General features: G+C 36.5%; 1 protein-coding gene across 4 annotated transcripts; it reads left to right on the plus strand.

Moving 5' to 3' along the window:
- Positions 1-288: 288 nt before the first annotated feature.
- Positions 289-20,024, plus strand: LOC116336521 (nuclear GTPase SLIP-GC-like). 4 transcript variants are annotated; one of them, XM_039608522.1, is made up of 20 exons: positions 289-467; positions 583-627; positions 2,015-2,039; positions 2,253-2,339; positions 3,527-3,614; positions 6,680-6,899; positions 7,043-7,288; positions 9,021-9,233; positions 9,341-9,516; positions 10,213-10,297; positions 10,377-10,464; positions 10,607-10,728; positions 10,987-11,157; positions 11,250-11,398; positions 11,954-12,004; positions 12,320-12,437; positions 12,584-12,692; positions 17,410-17,540; positions 17,686-17,767; positions 17,898-20,024. In XM_039608522.1, the coding sequence occupies exons 1-20, from the start codon at positions 465-467 to the stop codon at positions 17,960-17,962; spliced, it is 2,274 nt and encodes a 757-aa protein (XP_039464456.1). In that variant the 5' UTR covers positions 289-464; the 3' UTR covers positions 17,963-20,024. The 4 variants fall into 4 exon arrangements, with proteins under 4 accessions (XP_039464456.1, XP_039464457.1, XP_031616287.2 ...); XM_039608523.1 differs by having other exon boundaries at positions 18,230-20,024; XM_031760427.2 differs by having other exon boundaries at positions 12,338-12,437.
- The last annotated feature ends 4,293 nt before the right edge of the window (positions 20,025-24,317 follow it).

The raw sequence follows: 24,317 nt of genomic DNA on the forward strand, positions 1-24,317 counted from the left end.
CATATGTATTTTGAGCTTAGCTTCACATTTGAAATTTTTCATCAGCTATTAAAGCTTCCTTTCAGTTGTAAACTCTGCCTCTTCAGCCTTATAATTAATACAGCCTGCTGACTGGGACATATGCAGAATAGAAATTACATAGTTTCATTAGTTTCATTCATTAGAAATTCTGTTTCTATTTCTCAAAGGCATTTTTTCTTTGTCTTTTTGCAGCCTGTGAGCCACTCCCATCCGCCCTGCAATAAAACCAGCCCTTCCTACTTTTCTCGACACTTGATTCTCAACACATACAAATCCCCTCATCGGCCGTGACAACTCCTTTGGGCTTCATCCAAAATATACATTTCCAGTTTCTTTTTTAAAAATTTCTGCTTTTGCACTCCAGCTTGAATTTGGACTTTGCCTTATTTTTGCTTTTACTACGTGTTACTGATTGGCACCTTGCTGCTGACTTCAAAGTTATCATGGTATTCACACACTAAAAACTATGTGTTACTGAAAACTATAATTTTGAAAAAATAATTTACTAGAATTTATACATTTTATACAGTTATGGATTTGAAACTGTCTCCATTTTTCTAGGAAGAACAAAACACAAGTCAGGAAATGGACAGTCTTGCAACTCAAGTAAGTTCAATGCAGTTTTATTCTGATGTCATATTATCTGTAACATAGATTACACATTCAAAATCTGAACATTTTACATGGTCTTGCCCTGAAGAGTTTTTTAAAGGAAACAGGACAAGGTAAGGCATGTTCAATTTAATTTGTCAGATGAGTGTGAGATTCCCCGGTATAACTCCATGGGTGGTAAAACCAAGAATAATGACTCTGTGTCATAAGAATAATGACACAGAGTCATAAGAATAATGTATTTGCCACTGAGCTAAAAGTAAATCATATATTGAAAATGAATCGGAGTTAAAAAGAAATACATCCTGAGAAATGATTTTGTCTGAATTTTTAATCTCAGTGTTTAAGTGATTACGTAATGAGGAAATTAGACCGTGACCGTTTGGGTATGATAAAAAGAGGAACTGTCAGAAAAGAACACAACAGGAAATGTATAAATTGGATGATAGAATTTGGATTGCCTGCTCATTGTTTTCTGACCTAAACTGGAATCGAGAAGAGGAAGTCAATGAGCCCTGTACAGTGTTGCGCAATTTCTTAAAGTTGGATTCCTTCCAGCCCAGGGGGAAGACGATTTTATCCGTGGCCAGGATGGTCTTTCTTCCTTTCCAAAACCCACTGCAAACAAGGTCGTAGATATTTAGCAACAGGATAGAGTACAGTATTGTAGGATGGTTAAGTATGAGGTGATTTTAAGTGTTGTAATTGAGCTGACCCTGCTAAAATCTTGCTTAAATAAAATTCCTATCTGTAGTTAAATTTGTGGACATTCGCTGTATGGTTCTCATACAAGATTAAAAGGTTATACTTTGATAACAGTTTAGAGTTCTTATGGGTTATTCTAGTCAATTAATAAATAACACACCCTTGGGACCTGCTGTCTGGGTCTCTAAAATATACTTAGCAAATAACAAGTGCCATAGATCTAGATGACAGCTGCCTTCAACATGTGGCTGTCAACTGGGTCTCACTAAGGGTTTCTGGTGGGTACCCAGAGTCAGAGGATGTGCGGGGGCGCCTGGATTAAAGCAGTTAGAAGTTAAGCGAGTCCTCCTCACTGCCGGCTTAAACCAGTCTCAGTTCACCTAATAAAATACCCATAGTGACATAAAGACTCTGACCCGTTAGATGGAGAGTGGGTCCAGACCTCCTGTACAGGGGTAACTGAAGTTTAACAAATTTTAATACAGTTTTTACTGAAAAGCAAAAAGCTGATTTTATAAATTGAAAATCAGAATTTTGACAATTTCATCACAGATTGGACTGAAATTTTACATTTCAGAGCATGAGGTAGGGATTTATTAAAAGCCTTACAATTTTTTAAAGACTAATGTGTTTTTTCTGTACTGTTTAAAAGTCAAATGTTTATGTTTGTCCTCAGGTTGTCCCATCCACATCTAATAAAGGTGAGATACATGTACAATGTTAATTAATTTTGTTGATCTAAAATTCATCCAAGTTTTCAAGGCAGTAATATTTTTGTGTGGACTAAATAAATCTGCTGAGAACATGTTTCATTACTGAAAGTTTCAATGCCTTCTTCTTTTTTTTTGTATTTTTAATATTTATTTATTATTTGTTGTCATCGTTCTCCTCGTTGTTGTTTTAAATCCACATAGGAAAGAGGAAGTCCAATCCTCAGGGCAAATCTAGCAAGCAGCCAGCAGCTAAACAAAAACGTGTGTCTACACCAGGAAAAAACTCAGGTATTTTAGTTTTTCTCTAAACCAGGGGTCTCAAACGCACGGCCCACGGGCCATTTGCGGCCCACGTCACCTCTACTTGCATATTGATGTGAAGAAATATATTTTTTTAAATTATTATACGAAAAATGATTTAACACGACGGCAGAGTGTTACAGGCTTGGCCCTTTAAGACTGTAGCCTCATGGGCGGTGTAGTCCTTGCTGCAGGGAGAATGTGTGGGACCGCCCCTCCCGCAGTGTGAGCGTGAGGGAGGGAGGAAAAGGAAAGTCAAAAAGTACGAGGTGCTACCGAGCAGAAACGGGAGATAGAAGCATGTAAATATAAAAATAACCACTGCAACCAAAAAGAGTGCCTGATGAGCCCAGTAAGCTATTAAGACTCGACTGTACACTGTTTTCGTGTTTTCCTCCGAAACAATAAAGTTCTGCTGGAGCAGCCTTTCAGTGCCTCTTTCTGTCTCTCGCTAGCAAAGTTGACCCAGACAGTAAAGCTAGTTCCCGGCTACGAGCCCGACATGGAACCCAAAGTATAAGTCAGAGGTCTCCTCACCACGGTTCGGAGCCGCGGACCTGGCCGAGGTAACAAGAGAGTGCAAACATGGTGAGGGCTGTGTTAGTTCAGTGAGAGATTTATTTGGAAAGAAAACAATTTTCACTGGCAGTCAAAAACTAATGTGTATGCTTATACCTGCATTTTTATTTTGTTAAATAGAAACAAAATTGTAGCAAAAGTGCTTCCACGTGTCTGGCCAGAAAGAGCTGTTTATTTGGTAGTTCAATGAAACTACTGTACTATACTGTACTATACTGCTGAGTGACTATCTTCTGCTCGTCAAATACATTTCATTGCAGTGTTGACCCTGTGCTAACTTGCATATGACAAATGAAACTTAACTGCAAGGCTTCAGATAGTTAAGAGTGAGAAAAAAAATGTGTTCATGTTTGCAATTTTGTCTTGTTACACAATATTTGGAATTAAATAAAACAAACAAAACACTCAATTTTAGGAAATATTAGAGGGTGTTTTCTTGTTTGGTTTTTGTTACTACTTGGACACTAAAGTGGCCCTCCAATGAGATGACGGTATCAGAAGTGGCCCGCGGCTCATTTGAGTTTGAGACCCCTGCTCTAAACAATGGCACCTCACATCTTCCACTGGTTTCTAATCTTTTACTTTTACATTGACAGAAGCAATGATACTGCCTGATATTAAAGCCATTATGGAAGAGGTCACGGCAAGACTACAAGTTCAAAATGAACTAAGTGCTTTCCTAAAGTGAGTATAAACTTGTATATATTCTATGTTAGATGAATCATAACCTAAGAGGTTGCTGTTACTTTGTTCAAAAGTTTCCCTGAAATTGGCAACAAAACAAAATAAAAAAAACTAAAAAAAACAATAGAATAGCTGTAACACTTTATGTTTTAGTGGTAATCAAGTTTTATTTAACGACACCAGCATCTAGACTTTTCCCTTATAAAATAGTGATAAAATAAAAGATTTGAATTTATGTAACTTAATAAAAGCAAAGACTAGTAAGTGGAAAAACATTTCCCAAAACCCATGAGGCAAAAGTAACTGAAATAGTGTAGAAATATTTAACAATACTGTGTGCAGTATTTGAAATTAAACATTTTAATATAGGGACATTAATTTGTAATGCAATAATAAGTTAACAGTGAATGTTTTCACATATGCTATGATACTATTTTTTTTACAATGCTGAGCTCATACTACTGTATATCTCATTATTTTTGTAGTATAGTGAATCTAATGTTTATTTTTGTGTTTGTTGTAGTTTTTCCAGTTGTCATTAAATCTAAACAGTTGAACATTGCAATAGGTGACTTACCCAGTGAGTTAAAACTGGATTTCACATGATTACATTCTGAATAATTTTATGTAAGATATTTGTACATTAACAGTGATTTTACATTAATATGTTTTTGCATTTAAACAAAGAATGTCTATAAGTTAATTCAAGTAGAATGTTATATTCAATATCAACTTTAATTCGTTTGAAGAAAAATATCATTAGTTCAAAAATTTCACTTCCAGAGCATGTTTATGGAGCCACAGCATTTTATATTTGCCCACCAGTAAATAGTTTTTTAACTATAGTTCGAAAGTTTGACCATCATTCATTTTGTATAGCTGTACACCAACTAATGGAATAAAGTCTAATTTTCTCAGTGTTGTACAGCAAAATAGCTATGACTGTCATATAGTACTGTGTGGCAGGGAGAGGCAGGACCCAAGATTGACAAAACCCAGACAGATTGCGAAGAAGAAAGGATCTTCTACTTTTTCATAAATATAAACCAGTTTATAAGCAATTCTAACCCCAGGTCTGACACCTGCATAAGAATTATGCTACACATATAGATATAATTATATAAGTTGTAGTATAGTAATATATAAATGTACCTGTCCACTGTTAATTACATTTCACGTGAAGGAAAGGGATCTCAAAGGAAAAGCATTCTCCAAACCTAATATAAAAGTGTGTTGTGTTGGGTTTAAGTCAACCCTGCTGGTAAACAGAAGCTGTTACTGAAAGCAGCCACACAGACACTAGTGTCCATTTCACTTGCAAGGGGAGCCTCACGGAGGGCAGTGTTGCCACTCGCCTGTCCAAGCAACTCACACTCCTCTCCGTCCGCTCAGTGTTTTATTGACAACAGAGGTTAAACACAATTCAGTTAACCATGTGACAGTTTTAAGCAGGCGTGTGTGTGAGCAAAGCATACACCTGTGTGTGTGTGTGTGTGTGTGTGTGTGTGTGTGTGTGTGTGTGTGTGTGTGTGTGTGACATCCTGACACCATACAAGGCATGATATTAATCTCTCCAGTTGCCCTCATACAGAGTGTGTCATGCAGGAACAGCAGAAGTGAGCATCTCGCTAAATTATAAAAACAGGAACTTGCAACAGGTCATATCTCAAATGAACATTTAAAGGTGTGAAATCTTGCACTTTAATAGAAGAGAACAGTCTGGTTTCTAAAGCTATAATGGAAAATTATAGCGTTGAGACTGATCCTCAGTCTGCACAAAGCTACATTAGTATTTTAATCAGCACACATACAAGCAATGGAACTAAAGCTGATCTAGCTCTTTTTACATAATGACAACCATATTAAGACACATAAAAGTATGGTTGTATATATCTAAGCACAAATGACAATCTTAAATTATTAATTCTGTCAGTTGTATAATATATATAGTGTATTCTTTTATCTATAGATAAAAAAAAAACATCAAGTAAAAACATCAAGAAGTCACAAGAAAAAGTTTAAACAAGGAACGTTTGTCCATCAAAATTATTTATTAATCAAATAGACAAAACACACCTTTAAAGTGGGAGTCACAAGTTTGTTTCCCACCTGGTATCCAGTAAGGGTCCTGGCTAGACCCCCTATGCTAAAAAACCAAGCCCCGAAATGGCTACATTCGCAGCCTGTCCGCAGATCGGACATGAGCATTTAACTACATGTTGTACTCTCTACAATTATGTGACAAATAAAGTTTGTTTGTGTGTGTTTAAGTCCTGTTCTAACAAAAATGACCACAAGTTGGTGGATACATTTTATTTCAGTCTAATGCCTCTTTGGTTAAACCTGAAGCTATCATCAGTAAAACTGACAATGTTTTTTTTTTAATTTTAAAAACTGTTACATAGAAACAGTTTCATTTCATATTTGCAGCCCTGTTTTATGGGAAAGAAACTACTACAGACAAACCACAGCACATAATATTTACATCACAGGTGTCGAACTCCAGGCCCCGAGGGCTGGTGTCCTGCAGGTTAGAGATGTGTCCTTGGTCCGACACAACTCTCCAGAGGCCTGGTAATGAACTAATCAGGTGATTCAGGTGTGTTGAGCCAGGTTGAGATCTAAAACCTGCAGGACACCGGCCCTCGAGGCCTAGAGTTTGAAACCCCCGATTTACATCATTACAGTTAATTACTATTTTTTTGCCATTATTACCAAATACAAATGAATTATTAATATGATTATTTCAGCATTATAATGTGCTTATAGTATCCAAATAAAAAATTAAACATATAAATTTAATTACCTTATTGTTAACAGGCTACTAAGGCACTATTCCAAATTCTAAATACTGCACAGCTAATGCTATTTTACTTGCAGCAGTTTTTCATACTGTTACCAAAATATTTCTATACTATTACAATTTGTTTTTTTTCTCATGAACGTTGTTGCAATTGTTTTCACATTATAAGTATATACATTTTAAAATTAGTTATTACATTGATATTTACATTTTTGATGTATTTATTTGATTTGATTAACCCATGTTTATTCTTGTTATTTAGGAAAAAAATAACAGAATTGGACAAAGACAAGAGGGTACAAATCGGTGTTTTTGGTGAAACCGGGGCAGGAAAATCCTCTTTGATAAATGCAATCATTGATGAGGAAAATCTTTTGCCCTCTTCTGATGAATGTACCAGTGCATGCACCTCAGTCATCATAAAGGTGGAGGCTTCAGTGGACGACAAGTATCAGGCACTCATTGAGTTTCTTAAAACAGAGGTAAAGTCATATGTTTATTGTTACTTGGAGCTAATTAATATGCTAATCCAAGAGCCTCATTACGACTACAAAAAGACAGTTTGTAGTTGCAATAAATTCTATATAATAAAACCAGTGTTATTATTATTGTTGTTATATTTTAGGAGTGGAACGATGAGTTGTGGTATTTGCTTCAGTCAGCTGGAGATAAAAACAATGAAGAAACAGCTGATGATGATGATGATGATGATGATGATGATGACAGTAATGATTACATTGAGAACAAACTGTCAGCACTGTACGGAGAAGAATGGAAAAAAAATTCATTTAAAGACCTAACGGAGAAAAAATGTTTCAGTGATATTCATGAACTTCTTAAGTCTGGGACGAAGACTTTCACATGTAAAACTGTAAGTCAAAAACTCTCTCTGTCTCACTTTATCTCTCTCTATCTATCTCTCTCCCTATAGTCAGATAACTGGAGGAATCACAGATAAAAAGTCATTTATAACATAGAACTCAGTTAGGAGGCTAATAAGCTAATAATCAGGTGAGGAAGTGCCCCACCGACTACCTCTGAGGTATGCTGTCTTATTGAGGGGGATCCAATGCAACTGGGTGTATACCTCACCTCTGCCCTGAGAGCACCTACCCACAGAGAAAATAAACCAGCAAACAAAAAATCCAAAAACAAACAAAAAACAACAGAGTCAGTTTCTATCTGCCCAAACCCTCAAAGTTAGTTATTAGATAATATTTATATATTTATTGTTCTTAAAGTAATTATTTTACCTTGTGCTTTAACTTGATTTTGTTTGGCTAGTACTAGCAATTTCATTTTCTGTTTTATTTTCTGTGACTTTTCATATATCTAATTTATTTTACTCCATTAATGTTCAGTGTTTTTTGACAGCTTTTTTTAAAAATCACTTTTAAACGTCACTTAATTTTACTTTACTTTTGACTTCTAGAGTCTTGTGGATTAAACGGTTTAGAAAATATACTAAAAGTGTATATGAACATAAGAACCTATTTTTAAATATCTACTGTAATCAGACTGGTCAACCTCCCACAATAATCCTGATTTACCACACTGGCATTTGTTGAGTCTGTGTTTCCACAGGCCCCACTAGTTTAGAGACTTATTCCTCATGAAGAACGAAAACAACACAAAACATCTTCAACCGGTCCTTTACTCGCTAACGAGGGAAGCTTGGTCAGTCCTTCTTGGTCCAAGTCCTTCAAAGAGCAGCCCTCCTCGTAGCCTTTTTATTTCCATTACAATTTACACAACATAACACAACACAAGCACCTCCCACCGTAAAACCCCACTTGGTTACAAAGATAAGGCACTATGTGTGTGTGTGTGTGTATGTGTGTGTACGTGTAAGCACGTGTGCAAGAGTGTGTGTGTGTGTGTGTGTGCACGCACGTGTGTGTGTCTTCCTGATCACAACTGTTTTTAACAACATCCTTGGTCATAAAGAGGGTAATCTCCCCCACACCCAATATGTGGCTCAATTCCTGTATTGGTTCACCATACACAACACAAGTGAAGCCATAAAAGGGCAGGAAGCTTACCAAACATCAAACAGAACCTTCACATGGGATGTATCTGTGATAAAACACTACAGCTTCCCCCCCCCAAACCCTTAACAGGCTGGGGAGGGGGACAAACGAATGTCTTTGATCACACAGTTTAAACTTTACAAATTTAAGAAACACAATGACAACATTCAACAATTTCACTCTAACAGCATTAGAAAAGGAATGTTTATTAAGTGAAGATTTTTGTTTGACTGTTTTATTATTGTAAATTATCACTATGACGTTATCTTGACGATACCATTGGCTGTGCAAAATCTGGTTTACTTCCTAGACAGGATATTTAAACAATTCAAGGTGATAAGTGTTGGGTTAAGTTACAGTAGTGCTCTGCATTTGGAAACTCATACTCAATTTCAGAAACAAAATCTTCATTACAATTAGTGCAGTACTTGATTATAGACATAGTTTCAGGACCTGTTTTTGAAAAATACTAACACTGACATTCTCTGGGATTTCTACAGGATTTCTAACCAGTTAGCCTGGTTAGTGTGATGTTGAAGTGCCACTATACATTCATGTTTTTTTTTATTGCAGGCTATGGACTTATCTGGCAAACTTACCCCATACACAATGAATAGCCCTTTACCTTCTCAGAGCAAAACAAGGAAAGGAAAGAGGTACTATTGGCCAATAGTGAAGTGTGTGACTGTCAAGGTGCCAAACAAGGATCTTCTCCAGCATGTCACACTTGTGGACCTTCCTGGAAGTGGTGACTGTAACAAGAGCAGAGATGAAATGTGGAAAAGGGTCATTTATTCACTTTTACTGCTTTGTTATCTTGAACCAGAAATGACATCTTGTCAAGAATTGATGATTAACTATTAATTGTTAATATGACTATTATTCCATTTCAGATTGTTGGTGATTGTTGCGTTGTGTGGATTGTGACTGAGATTAAAAGAGCAGCATCTAAAGAGACAGCCTGGAAAATCTTGAGCCGTGTCAGTAGGTTCATTGGAAATGGTGGCGAGTGTCAGCTTATTTGTTTTATTTGCTCCAAGTCTGATACAACTGGAATTTCACATGGCCGGTAAGTAAATTAAGATGTAAAGAATTTTAAAAAAAAAAAGAAGAAGAAAAGAAATTAGATAGTAAAGCATGTTGTATCTAGGTGCAGTGCAATTCCTTAAAGATGAGACAAATCTCAAAAACATGAATATTAATACTGAGCAGACTCAGAGGCAGGTACAAGTTTAGCACGTTTATTGAACCAGTGGGTGGCAAGAAGAGAGTTAAGTTAGCAATGGCAGTGCAGGGAAACATTTCCTTAAAAAAAATCTCAGAGAATGGATTACAAAGGGAAAGTTTGATTCAAAGAGAGTGACAGAGATATGCAACAGACTGTCTGGCTAACTGAGGGGAGCCCAGGACATGGAAAACAGAGATTTTTGAGTTTGACTAACTGCAACAGACAGTCCACAGTACATAGATTGGAGGCAGGTGTACCAGCCAAGAGCTGACTGGGGTCATGCCACCAAAACCTAATAGTGGCCTTCCCATTACACTCAGTGAGAGAAAGAAAGACAAGGGTGAGGAACAGCTGGAGAGCAATGAGGGGATAAAGAGAAAAAAGTGAAGAAAGAGGCATGGAGGCAGACAGTGGCATGATAGCCTTTGTACAGGGTCTATAAAGTTTTAGGAAAAATAGTATATCAATAACCAACAAGAATGTGCTGGTATTTCTCTCAGTGATTTAATGCTGGGTAACACACATGTATTCTTATAGTTTGCCAGGTGAAGTCCATAAACTCATAGTTAACAGAAACACACAAGCCAAGGAACAAGTAAAGCAAAAAATAAAAAATAAGAAGGTGAGTTTTATAGACGGAGTGAAAATCTAACCCAAAAACAATAGCAAGAAAGCTTAAAAATGTATTCAATTTTCTCCAGAAACCCTTCAGTGATAACTGTTTCGAAGTGTTCACAGTGAGCTCCCGTGAGTTCCTACAAAAGGAGCATCTAGATCCAGAAGAAACTGGTAGGTGAAGTTCCCTGATATGAGCATATACTAGACCTAAAGCAGATATCAAATGCTGCCGTTGTAGTCTAGCTTAATTTCAAATAATGGATATTTTTATTACAATTAATGTTAAAATGAATTATTCAATTATTATCAACAGAAATACCTAAACTTCAAAGACTTCTGAAAAATCTCAACAACCTTCACTCAGAGACAAAAAATTATGTGTCTGGAGCTTTTACGATTCTGTCTCTGATTCAAGATGCCAAACACAAAAAAGCAGTAAGATACTCAAGTAATAAAATTCTTCTATTTGTATTACCTTTCAAAAGCAAAGGTTAATAACTAATAAAAGATATATATATATATATATATATATATATATCTCAATTTTCACTGAAAGGTTTTGTATTTTTTATTTACTTTTTTCTTAAAAAAAATAAAAATAAAATAAGTTTACTGACAATGAATCTAGAACCGCATTTTCCATCAGGTATTGGCATTTATAATTTTGTTTTTCTATTATGTTTTGATTTTCAGGGTGATAAAAATGAAAATGTGTGTGCAGAACTTAAAAACACCCTGGGATGCAAATATGAACAAATCAAGAAAGAAATAGAAGAGGTCTACAAGACTTTTGAAAAATGCCTTAGCAAGGGGGTTGAAAACTCCAAAAAAGAAGATGAAAACAAATTGAAGAAGTTATTGGACGTATGTATTTATTTTAAAGATTGCATTAAAACTACTGATTTTGCCTTTCAAATGGCCTTATGTTCAGGAATTTGTTTTCTGTTTTGTTTCAGAAAGAGGATGGCCGTGGTTTTCACAGGACATTAAAGTCTGTTGTTGAGGGAGGTGGCGTCCACAAAACAAGGAAAGAAATAAACTTCAACGTGGAATTAGCTTCATGCCTGACTAACAGTATTGATGAAAAATTCAGCAAGATCTTCCCGTAAGAATCCTGTATATTTATACCTTCTTCAATTTCTTTTTATTAATGGAAAAGATGATCATAGTGTTAACAATGGTACTATAAATGGTAGATAATAATATGGTTTATTAAACTCTTACCCCTAATCCTAATTTTGAAGGGATCAACCCTTTTGAGGAAGCTCCCTACAGGGATAGTGGGAAGACTCATAAAGAAACCAAAATTAAACAAAGGAAAACATCTACAGACAATAAGAATTAAGACAACAACTCAAAATTTGGTTTAAAACTGGGCACAAAATTTATACCTACTGTGATGTACATTTATTCTTGATTCAAAGAAAATTAAAAAAATATATACATGTACATATTTATATATTGTTCAAGTGCAATGACTAACCTTGCCACCCATCCAACATGTGTTCTCTCCTCACTATACTGTTGTGCGTGACAGTACTTTTCCAGCCTGATTTATTTGGAGTTGTGATGATGATGATGGAAAGAATAATGCCAGTAACAACAATATGATTATTTTGGCACTTTTTTTTAATTTTCCCCTTGTTTTCTCTCCCATCAGGTGCGCCTCCTGGTCTGACACTATACGAATCAATCCTGCAGTTACATACAAGTAAATATACACTACACACAAACACACATTTTAAGTTAAATTATTCTTATTTGTCTAGTCTTATTTGCATTTAGTTTTGTTTAACCTCAAAGTCTTTGTCCATTTCTCTGGTGTTTAACATACAAGTACTATACAAAAAACAGAAAAAAGAAGGACCTAATATGGGCTTAAAACTTGTCCATCTTTCAAGCATGGAGAAAAAAACAAAATACTTACTAGTACTATTATTACTTAATTAATTACACAAAATATACATATACATTTGTATAAGTTACATCTTTTTTTAATAAACATCTCAATACTGTCATTATGAAGTGATTTAACATATTTCAGACCATTCAATGGATCCATTAGTGCATTTTCGCTTGGAACCGATTTACTGACTACTGAGTACAAAGATCTAAAACTACAACTGGATTTTCTCAAGATGGAGGTAAAAGTCTAAACTCTCCTTTTAAACAGAATAGTCAACAGATGAACCTAAATACTCCCAAAATAGCCTTGATTTGTTTTTGGTTTTTTTTGTTTTTATTTTAATGATTTTTTAAACTCATTTTAATCCATATTTATGTTTTTAAGGAAGAAAAAATTAAGGAGAAACTCAACGAAACCATCCGGATAGAAAAGAAAATGATCTACAACAGTCTGTTGGAGACAATTGAGACAAAGATGAAAGAATGCTATGAAGGTAAGAAAGGAGGTCAATGTATCACTACTTAAACATTTCATAATATAATCTGGGAAGTAATTATTTGACTTTTTACTTGTAAGTTTTTTTTTTCAATTACAATAAAATGAACTACCTATATTTTATATCAGTTTCATTATAATGTAGAGTGACAGAATATCAACCAAAAATCCATGAAAAAATAAAATAACATAAAATTTGTAAATTGATTTGCATGTCATTCAATGAAATATGTGTTTAATCCCCAAGCAAAACATCACTTAGTAAGGAGCCTTTGTTGGCAAGCACAGCGGTAAGACATCTTCTCAACTCACCTTTAATGAAACTCCTTAAATCCTCTATATTTCTTGACTGCAGCTTGGGAACTCCAAGCTTCAGGTTTTTTCTGTACATTATCCCATCTGTTCATTGCCGTCTTAGTGTAGTGAAGCTCTACTGTACCCTTAGCAGAAAAACAGCCCCAAAGTACAATGTTTCTACTGCCATGCCTGACAGTGGGCCATACTCAGCGCTTCTCTTCCTCCAAACATGATAGGTTGAATTTAATGCCAACGAGCTCTATTTTGGTTTTATCTGACCACAGCATATTCTCCCAAGTATTCTCTGATTCATTTAGATGTTCACTGGCAAATTTGAGATGGGCCTGTGCATATGTCTTCTAGAGCTGGAGGGCCTTGTGAGCACTGCAAGACTTCAGTCCATTACACCTTAGTGTGTTACTAATGCTGTTCTTGGTGACTATGGTCCCAAAAGCTTCCATCAACATGTGCCTCTGCAGTTTTGGGCTGGTGCACCAGGCAAGATTTTGCATGGAGCTTCACAGTGAGCGTGGTTAATGGCAGTTTTATATTTCTTTCATTTCTGAAAAACTTCAGCAGGGCAGCCAGGATCCAAGTGGTCCCAAATGCAGATACAGACAGAGGCACTGAGTTAGACTTAATGACAAAGCTTTAATAACAATCAGAACATTTTTACTTAAGAGTTCTGGACATGAACCGCGAACTATGGTGGGAGTCAGGTGCTTGATGTTGTGAACATGAAGTGGGAGCTATAGAGGGCTTCAGAGAGAGGGTCATGGTTCGAAAGGTGATGATCTAAATCACTGCAACAGAGGGACAATGAGTTTTCAAGAAACATTACCGGCCCAACACTAATGCAGGTTGGCAGCCGATCTGGCAAACACTTGTTGAGTGCGCTGGTCTTAAGTAATTCTCAACTAAATCTCAACTAATTCACCATCAGGTGTGGACAATAGGCAGGATGATGAGGTGGAGACTAGAGATGGCACGATACCACTTTTTTATGTCCAATACCAATATCATAAATTTGGATATCTACCGATATAAATCCGATGTAGTGTATTTTATAATCAATAAAACTGTACTTTTAAATATTTTGCTGCATTTTGTAAAAGTTCATACTTAAGTTTTAAAAAACAAAACACTTAAGCTATTCTGTTATACCTGTATGCAAAAAATACACTGCACCCAAAATATTTCATAGTCCAGCAATACTGATCAATCTAATAAACTTAAACCTGCACTCCCTATTGTGGTATTCTAAAGATTACTTAGCAGAAATATTAAACAACCCAACTAACAGGGTTGCCAACTCCCATAGGGGAAAACATAGGGAACCACCCCCCACCCTCCACCGCATGATGTTAAGCTACGTAGAAAATTATCCTGGTGTAGAAAGTAATATTAAATAAATTCTAACAACAGTTTATCAAGCTTAAACATGCTGCTGTTGTTTGTCCGCTGGTTTCCTTTCTGCTGCAAAGTGGGCGATATACAAACAAGAAAGACAGGACTTGCGACAGAATTGCCAATCAGCTGATCATTGATCAGTTTCATGATTGAAGTAGCAGCAGGAGAGGGGAGGGGGAGAGAAAAAAAGACAGTCGCTCTTGATATTGGTTGTTAAGCTTTACAAACATTCAGAGATAAACTTACACACTTGCTTTACTTCTCCAGGATAGTTTTCTCTGAGATGAAATGCCATGATTTGGAATCACATAGTGAGGCTCCAAATGCTCCACCAGACCGCCGACAGGTCTCGCACGCCACAGGTGCTCTGTCATGTGATGCATACTGCTCCGACCTGCTAAGGTCATGAGCTGGGTTACGCCATGTCGCAAGTTTTGTGATTGTTAATGGATCGGATTAAATTTTTTATTTCTGTCTGATATTCAATCCAGTAATTTAAGTCTGTATCGGACCAATACTGATACGTAATATCGGATTGGTCCATCCATAGTGGGGACCACAGCTTACTGAAAAAACACATCCTCTCACTCGAACCATGATAGTCACCTTCCCACCGAGCTTCTCGCTGACCTCCTTGTAGCTCGTTCTAGCTGTGTGCAAGCCTACAATATTGTCCCAGATGTCCTTTGTCAGCTCTTTGGTCTTGTCCATAGTAACGGAGAAAGTGGAATAGAAAAAATTGATTCTGTGGACAGGTGTGCTTAACAGAGGTTGAAAGAGTACTAAAATATTTTACTCAAGTAAAAGTACTATTACTTTGCTGAAATTTTACTCAAGTACAAGTAAAATTACCTGTCTAAAAATTTACTCAAGTAAAAGTAAAAAGTAGCTCATTTAAAATGTACTCAGAGTAAAAGTTACATAGTTACTTTTTTGTCAGCAGGAGGACAGCCTCTTCTGAGTAGTGCAAAACAGACAATGAGATAAATCTCAAAGTAGTTGTTTTTTAATTAAAAGAAAAACTTTACAAATTAAAGTGCAGTGGCAGTTAAACTGCAAGTCTATACATCAAAATGGATAATGGTCACCAAACCAACCAACCAAACTGTCAAAACCATATAATTCTTTTACATGAGAATGTGTTCTAAACTGTCAAATAAGAGAACAAGTACTGAATTGAGCTGTACGGCAGCTGCTATAAAAATGTGTTTTAATTTTTTAAACTTGGCCATGCTCTGTTAATTTTGAGGAGCAATTCAATTCAATAAAACTTTATTGATCCTGAAGGTTGACCCCGAAGGAAATTGGGTTAAGGCTGCCGACCTTTGCCAGCGCCATCTTACCCTTCTGACCATACATACATTACACAAACATCACATGGGGAAGACAGGTCAGAGAGGTATAACAATGGTGTGAAATGCACTTCACACACGTACACACACGCACAGTTCTTTGTCGCCAGATGCCACGTTTATTTTTAGTTTTTGTTTGTTGTGACAGTCCACAGTCTGACAGCTCCGGGCTCCGCTGATTCCCAGCTTCCCCCCCCTGCTCCTCTCCCGTCTCACTAAAGAAAGGGAAGGAAAACCGTCATCAGTCCAAACGCCATCAGCTGTTCTCACCTGCCTCTCCAGCACCGCCCCGTTGAGCTCACTGCGCCACTCCTCCCCTGCAGCCGCGCCCGGGATCACACCTCCGCCACACATGGAAAATGCACAACATGAGGAAAGATAAGGAGAAAAAAATAACTCCCCCCAGACTGAGCTCCAACAGGGAGATCAGTTTGAGAACAGAAAAAAACCACCTCTCTTCACATAGCACATGTTATTCTTTTGCCTGCAGTGTGAACATGTGTGGGTTAAGTAAGAAAGTAGCCGCTTCTGTCTTCTGTCTAATTTAACTATTTTTTCAAAATAAATTATTATTATTAACAAACAGGAAAAATGTAAGTAAACACATTTTCTTTTGGCAATTTACCAACCCAGTAAAAAAAATTTAAGTTGCGTGGACAACAACATGCCCAATAACAGCTTATGTCTTAACTTAATGTGATTAACTGGAGAACAGCCTTTTTGCTACCATAACAGTACAATTTTTAAAAGCTGCAAACTCGGTCTCTCTGGGCAAACACAGCTTATACTGCATAATAAAGCTGTTGCCTTTCTTGCACTTGAAGCCGAAATGGTCCCTTAAATACGGCCAGGGGTTCACATCGGTTTCTTCGAGTTCAGGATCAGCAGAATTCGACGGGGTTTCTTTTTTCGCTGGATCCGTACCACCGATGTCAGACTCCATCTTTATCGTGACCAGTTTGTTCTACTACCCATCATTCCCTGCAGTATTTCCGAAGCGCAATGTTGGGGTTTTTTTTTGTTTGTTTATAATTTACTCAGTAATGGGTGAAAATGTAGCGAAGTACAATACTTTTTAAAAAATATACTTAAGTAAAAGTAAAATTACTTGAAAAATGACTTTAAAAGTACAAATACACAAAAAAACTACTTAATTACAGTAACGCAAGTAAATGTAATTCGTTACTTTCCACCTTTGGTGCTTAATATACATAATGAGTTAAGATCAAAAGTATTTGCAATTAATTGATTAATTATAATCCGTATGCAACATGCACCAGATCTGGCTGGGTTTTAGGGAATCAAATACCCATTTCACTCGATGGCATGCAAATCAATTTAGATGTTTTATGTAATGTGGGTTTTTTTTTTCTAGATTTTTGATTGATATTCTGTCTTTCCACTAAAATTAAACAGTCATACAATTAGAGACTGTTAATTTCTTTTATTCATTCAGCAGAGGATGAAATAATTATTTCTTCTTAATGTATTCACCTTGATTGTGTGTAGACATTTTACTTGATTTTTTCTCTCTTTGTAGAAGCATCAAGATTTAGCAAAAAAGACAATGAATATTTACAATAAACAAATAAATAAATAAATAAACAATCATGATGATTCCTATAGTTATTCTGGCCCAATTTTATATCATTGTAGAGGCAGCAAAATGTGGTGGAAATGGCAAATTACAAGATATGAAGACCATTATCAAGAGCCATGTACGCTCAAATAAGGAAATGTATGAGGAAGCAAAAAATGCCATGTTGGAGAAGGTGGATGCTTTAAAGGTTTGTCACATTTTAAAATATATGTTTTGTAGTCGTTGCTATTGTTTCGTGTTCTTTTTTTGTCTTGTTTTAATTTGTTTCTGGCTGTTTTTGACCTCAGTATTAGTCTCTGCTGAAAGCAATAATGTTTTTGATGTTCAATTAGAGAACCATCCTGGAGGATCTGGAGAACGCCATGACAGAATCCATTGAATTTTCTCTCAGGACTGACAACAACTCACTCCCAGGTAAACAGAATATGTTAAAGTAAATAATTATTACTGAGCATTAAGTATTCTCCACATCGTTAACGATAAATATATATACAGAATGATAATGCTTTATTTTGTTTTAACCTTTATCTATTGATATTTTTAGATGTTTCAGAAGAGCTAGAGAGAGTGACAAAACATCATGATGAACTTTTAAGCAGTCAACATTAAAAAATGTAACTGGGTAAATACTGATAAAATGTTTTTGTGCTAAATAATGTGAACTGATCCACCCAGCAGTTGCTCTAAATCCATGGTGTATATACAGCTCCATTTTAGTGAAGCTGACTTTTTGTGAAGAACACAAAAACAACACTAGTGTGAACATTTTTTATGAACACTTCTTAGGCAAATTTTAGGGGGATTTTACTGTTTTTCCTCAATGGCTGAGCATTTATCTCTCTGATTATTTCAAAAAAAATATTTCTGATATTTCAGGTCACCCGTGATATCTTCAGTCACATTTTTCAAGTTGTTTTGTGTTCTCTCTTTGAATGTTATGCTGATGCTTACTTTTGACTTTCAGTCAAGTCTTTACATCTGAAGTCATTAGCCGTTTCTGGATACAAACTCTGCTTCAGGTCCAATTCATTAAGGCACTTGTGTTTTACCATGTTTTCATGCTTTGTATCCTGTTGTATTTAATCTGAACAAACCCCTGAAAAAAGTCGATGGTCATTGTTGCCATCTCTGGGTTTTATTAGCCCTATTCATCGGCAGCACTTTTTAAAAACTTATGATATAACTACAGCCCAACCCATGCAGCAGTGCAGTGCATTAATGACTAACCTCATATTGTGGATGGATTATCTCAGCTGTTCTCCTGACTGAAGTTTGGTCGGTTTACAACATCCTGCCATGCAATTGCATTTGTCCCGAACCATTGGGAACCCTCGCGTTAATTTTTAGCGAGTGGAAGAAGGTTAGCGTTCATCCTCCAGCTTCACTGTGCTAATGTTTTTATAGTATGCTAACCATAGCTGTGTAGCTAGCCACCACGTATCACATCATCATATACCAGCTATCCCAACTTCAGTAACCCTATAAAGGTCACTAATGTTTAGTTTTCTGTCTTGATTTATGTCGGAAGTGGTAGCAGAGCTCTACGTTTTAATTTTTCAGAAATCCCTCAGTCAGAATATGGTATAACTTCTTTAGGTTGAAACTAGTGAGCTAACTTCCTGCTAACTTCGAACTCTGTTAAACTTCATAAATGCTGTTTTCATGGATGCCTGGATATTAAACTGCTTTGTTATACTTAGTAGAGCAGCCACACTGATAATTTTAGTAAAGATAAAAGAATATAGACAGTTTTAACTCTCATTATTGCCTCAGTGTTTGTTTGGACCCAGAAGCAGGGTTCATATGCCATCGCTTAACAACACAGTTTCATATAAAGAGATATTTAGATAGTAATTCAAACCAGCAGTGGCAAGGTTTTAATCATAAAAGACTAAAACAAAATGGAAATACTATATCTAAAATCGGATTGCTTTTTTGCTTTTGTAGTGGTAGTAGCTTTTTAATTAGTTGTGGACTTGAGGTAGATAGAAAATTAGAGAGAAATAAAAAGGTAAAAGGATTACGATGCAAACATTCTTGGTTCATGTCAACCAGGGATATTTGCATTGTATTTCTGTTGTGGTTTTAATTTTAAGGGTCTAAACCAAAAGAAGATCCAGAGCTTCATGATTTTAATTATTTCATTTACTTCCTATGCTGTGTTTAAATATGTTATGTTTAGTTTTGCTTCATTAGGTGGGTACTTTATTTTTTTTAGGTATTTGGATTTAACCTTGTGCCTCATAGAACAAAGAATGACAATTTCAATTTGTAATACAAATATATGTTTTCTGCAATACAGACTTTGAGTATCATATGATTAATAAAACGGTAGCAAATAACTACTATCAACTTTTACTTAAGCTACAATATCATTTTGAATTTTGTTGTTATTAATCTATACTAATTCTAAATGTATGCATGTGCTTCGTTTTTGTATTGCTGTTATAATAAAATATAACTTGAGTTTAAAAGCATGTGTAGTCGCAAGAACAGTTTTTTCTAATCCCATGAACATGAAAAAGACATGTTTTATATTCATGGTCTCTGAGTACTGCTATTTATTAATTTCATGCAAAAACATCCTTGTTGTAATGTAGTGGAAAGTGGCATGGTGGAATAATAGAGAGAATCTCCCAATAAACATTGGATGCATTATTTTCTATTTTAATTATTGCAAGCTTTTGTTTTTTGTGTGAGATGTAGGCTACACCCATGTGGGAGTGGACATTTCCCTCTAGTCTAGCTGCCAGCTATTTGAAGATGAATACAGGGAGTAGTTGATTGGTGATGATTTCAGCTCTTCTATTTAAAGGGGAGAGAAAAGAAGTTTCAAGAGAGAGAAAATGGGAAGAAAGGAGGTTGCGGCACACAGTTGCAGTAGGTTGAAGCCGGTTAAAATTGGAGACTCAGGTGAGTAAAAAGGACATTTTAAAGAAAATGGCCTTTAAAATGTCCCGGACTGGTTTTACATTTAAAATAATCAGATAATACCACAAGGACAATTTGTTTTAATTACGATTTTTTGTGGATTTGTTTTGATAAAAGACTGTATTTGTTTAATTCAAGAGAACAGATGAACCTGTCTTGATGCTGACTTATCAGACTAAAGCTAGCTAACTCATTATAATCCGGAGAAAGGCTGAGCTTTAGGAACAAGCTAAAGAAAGCCTACACTTTTACACATCCCAGAGATATTTTCTCGCCTTAACAGTTTAATATGAGAGATTATGTGTTTGTGTTTGTACTGTGAAATATTCCCTATTGATTTGTGATAACCTTATTCATATTTATTTTAAATGAAAAAGCTTAGAGATAGGATGAGGAATTCAGCCATCAGGGAGGGGCTCAGAGTAGAGCCACTTAGTGATGGGAAGTTCAGCTCTTTTCAGAGAGCTGGCTCTTTTGCCACGGCTCCCAAAAAAGAGCTGGCTCTTTTGGCTCCCAAATGGCTCCTAATTTATTATCATCCATAGCCTCATATTTTAGCTTTACTTGGCAAATATGAAAGCTTTGTGTTTTACATGAGAAGGCTTATTATTGCCTAATTTTGTGTATTTGTTTTGTTACCAAAGCAGGCATTCTTACTTTTGTTTAATATTTTAATCAAACTTTTCATTTTAATTTAACACAAAAACAAAACACTGCAAAGAAATTCAGAGAACTGAAACAGAATCAAGCTCATTAGCCAAACAGCATGTCCTCAGTGCAGGTTGATATTCAGAAAAATCAAATGCCTCAGCTTATCCGTTTTTTCCTCTTAGCTAGTATCTGCTTCTTTTTTAAAACTACAGCCAGATGCTGCTTCGTTTACGGGTAACGGGTTATGTTTTTGCAATGCACTCACACTCTCCTCCTCACGGCTATCTATCGTCTCACTCACAGACTGAGGGGTAGTGATGTGCAGTAGCAGTGTGCGATACTGCATATTTTGGTGTCGATCCGATACCAAGTAAATATGGGTCAGTATCGCAGATACCCATACTTTTCAATAAATAAGCTGTATGCGTCATTGAATTACTAAATCTCAGTTAATTTTCATGACCTTAAGTTTTTTTTGTGATGTTTCCTTTTTTATTATTAAATAGTTAAAAATGAGGACATAATTAGGAGGTTATAATTTTAAAAGATTATAATAAAATAGAAAATTCTTTTTTATTGTGCCTGTGCACCTGCTCACCTGCACAGCATCTGCAATCATGCATCGCCGGCTTAAAAACTGTGCTCTGCTTGTGGTGTTGTTGTTGGTGGTGGTGGTGTCGTGTACGGCTTTAGCCGTTGAATATACTGTTACAGCAACCGTGTGATTATTGTAAGAATAAATGATGCTGCAAAACATGAAAGTGCCATTGGGTCTGCCGTGTGTGTGTGGGGGGGGTTAGACAAATCTTAAATAAAAAGTGCATGCAAACCAGTAAACAAATTAAAACAAACAAGTACTGTTGAGACACTATAATACAAAAATTACAATTAAAATTCTCAGCAACAAAAATAATTGCTTTAAAATATACACCGTCCATTAGTTGACCTTAATCCTACAGAGAATGTGATGATTTTATGGATAATTAAAGTCAGTCAAATATCCACAAACACAAGCTGAAAGTCAGTGATGCTGCTCGGTTTGCAGTCCTGAATATGACGGCACAAGCAGGATTCACTGCACTGTTAATGTTAGCTATGTTATATTGCTGCCTCTGTTCGGTGGTGTCGAGTAGTGGTGCAACGGATCAAAAATCTCACGGTTCGGATCGGATCACGGTTTTAAGTCACGAATCGGATCAATTTTTGGATCAATAGAAAAAAAAGACAAAACTTCGACTCGCCATTTACTTATTTAAGTATTTTTTGCCTATTAAAAAACATTCAACTGAAGACTCATTCCACGCACTTATAGAAAAAACAAATTAAGGTGCATATGGACATTATGGGCCATGCTGGGCAGCCTCTGCATCCTCTGCACACGGCCATAAACAACCAGAGGAGTCTGTTCAGTGACAGGTTGCTTCTCCCAAAGTCAAGGTCCAGCAAACTTAAAAAGTCCTTTGTCCCACACGCCATCAAACTGTTTAACTCCTCGCTGGAGGAGAAACAGGGACAAAGGAGGGGGGAACAAGTAGCTGTAGTGCCTTTTCACTGTGCAATAGTTTTTGTTAATAACCAACGGTGTAATACAGCGGTCCCCAACCCCCGGGCCTCGGACCGGTACCGGTCCGTGAGTCGTTTGGTACCGGGCCGCGAGAGTTGAGGCTCAGGCGTGAAATGTATGGTTTTCAGCGTTATTTTGTTATCGTTTTTATTGTTTTATTGTTACTGGGTCTTTTCACGTGTGTTATGAATAAATCTTCTTTTTTTTGGTACCGGCACTAGTTTTATTTTGTTGTTTTTATCCGCAACACCTTAAAGGCCGGTCTGTGAAAATATTGTTGGGCATAAACCGGTCCGTGGCGCAAAAACGGTTGGGGACCGCTGGTGTAATAGACTCACAATACTTGAAATGTGCCGTTCCCTTGTATATTCTTATTCCTATTTATTCTATTTATCCCTTTTGTATTTTCTGTATTTATATATGTGTATATTTGGTATATTTCTGCTCACATTCTGTGGGTGCTGTGCAACTGGAAACTGAATTTCCCGGAGGAACCCACCCAAGGGATAAATAAAGTTTCATCTAATCTAATGTAATCTATAGGGCAGTGCAGGGCTTTGTATCTACCGCTCCGCTGTGATATAATGAGCGGTCACGGTCACGTGGCTTTCCGTTGCCCTGAAGCTCCACCCATTTGTAGTTAGAGCAACAGAAGATGCCTGGGACAGTTCAGCCATAACTTTAAACTTCTCCTGCTCATACATGCTTGGAACGATCTTGTCACACTGAAGTGGACGCGCAACGAGATATCATAGCGTGGCTCAAGCACGTTCATCACAGTTTAAACCTTGTTTTGCACAACAGACGACGGCCTCCCGTCTGCAGCTAAACACCCCATTAGCCTTTAGCTTTAGCCCGGTCGGACTGGGCAGCAAATGGCTGCTTAAATGCCGCAAACTCCTCTACTCTGCTACTTGGATCGCTAGTGCTGACCATAACTAGCGCTTGACAGACTGACGACGCGCACCATACATATACTTTTTTTTGTTTTTCGAATCTTCGGATCACGTGCGTACCGAACCGTGGAGTGGGATCGGTTCGGATTTCGGATCAACCGTGATCCGTTGCACCACTAACTACGTATATATATCTATATATATATAGATATATATATATATATATATATATATATATATGTGTGTGTGTGTGTGTGTGTGTATATATATATATTATGTAGCAGTATTTCAGTAAGTGTCATAGTAATCCAGAAGTTAATAAATGTGCAAATCATAGGGTATTAAAAAAAGTTTTTTGCTTGTAACTACATATGGTAAAGTTGGTACAGCATGTGAAACTCAAGATCATAACTGGAAACAGCTCAGGGTGTAGTGAGATGTATAGATAGATACATACATACATACATACACACACACACAAAAACATGGTATGCAGGGTGCTCAGCTGCAGACAGGAAAGCACTGCAGAGGGTCATCAACACAGCCCAGAAGATCACTGGCTGCTCTCTGCCCAGCCTGGAGGTCATTGCAAACTCTCGGTACCTCAGCAGAGCTGGCAATATCATCAAGGACCATTCTCACCCCAGCAATCATCTGTTTGAACTATTACCGTCAGGCCGACGGTACAGGTCACATAAAACCAGGACAAACAGATTCAGGGATAGCTTCTTTCCCAGAGCTATCACCGTAGTAAAAAAGCACAAAAACAATTGAACCTGCTTAGCTATACCATACTGTCACTGTCATTATATTATGCTGCTATTCATACTGTCATTATATTAATGCTGCTATCCTGTATATATCATACTTACTATTGTTGAGTACTTACGATTGTTTTATTGTACTTTTTATATTTTACATT

Source organism: Oreochromis aureus, linkage group 3 (genome assembly GCF_013358895.1).
Source record: "Oreochromis aureus strain Israel breed Guangdong linkage group 3, ZZ_aureus, whole genome shotgun sequence".
In the NCBI taxonomy this organism is placed as follows: Eukaryota; Metazoa; Chordata; class Actinopteri; order Cichliformes; family Cichlidae; genus Oreochromis; species Oreochromis aureus.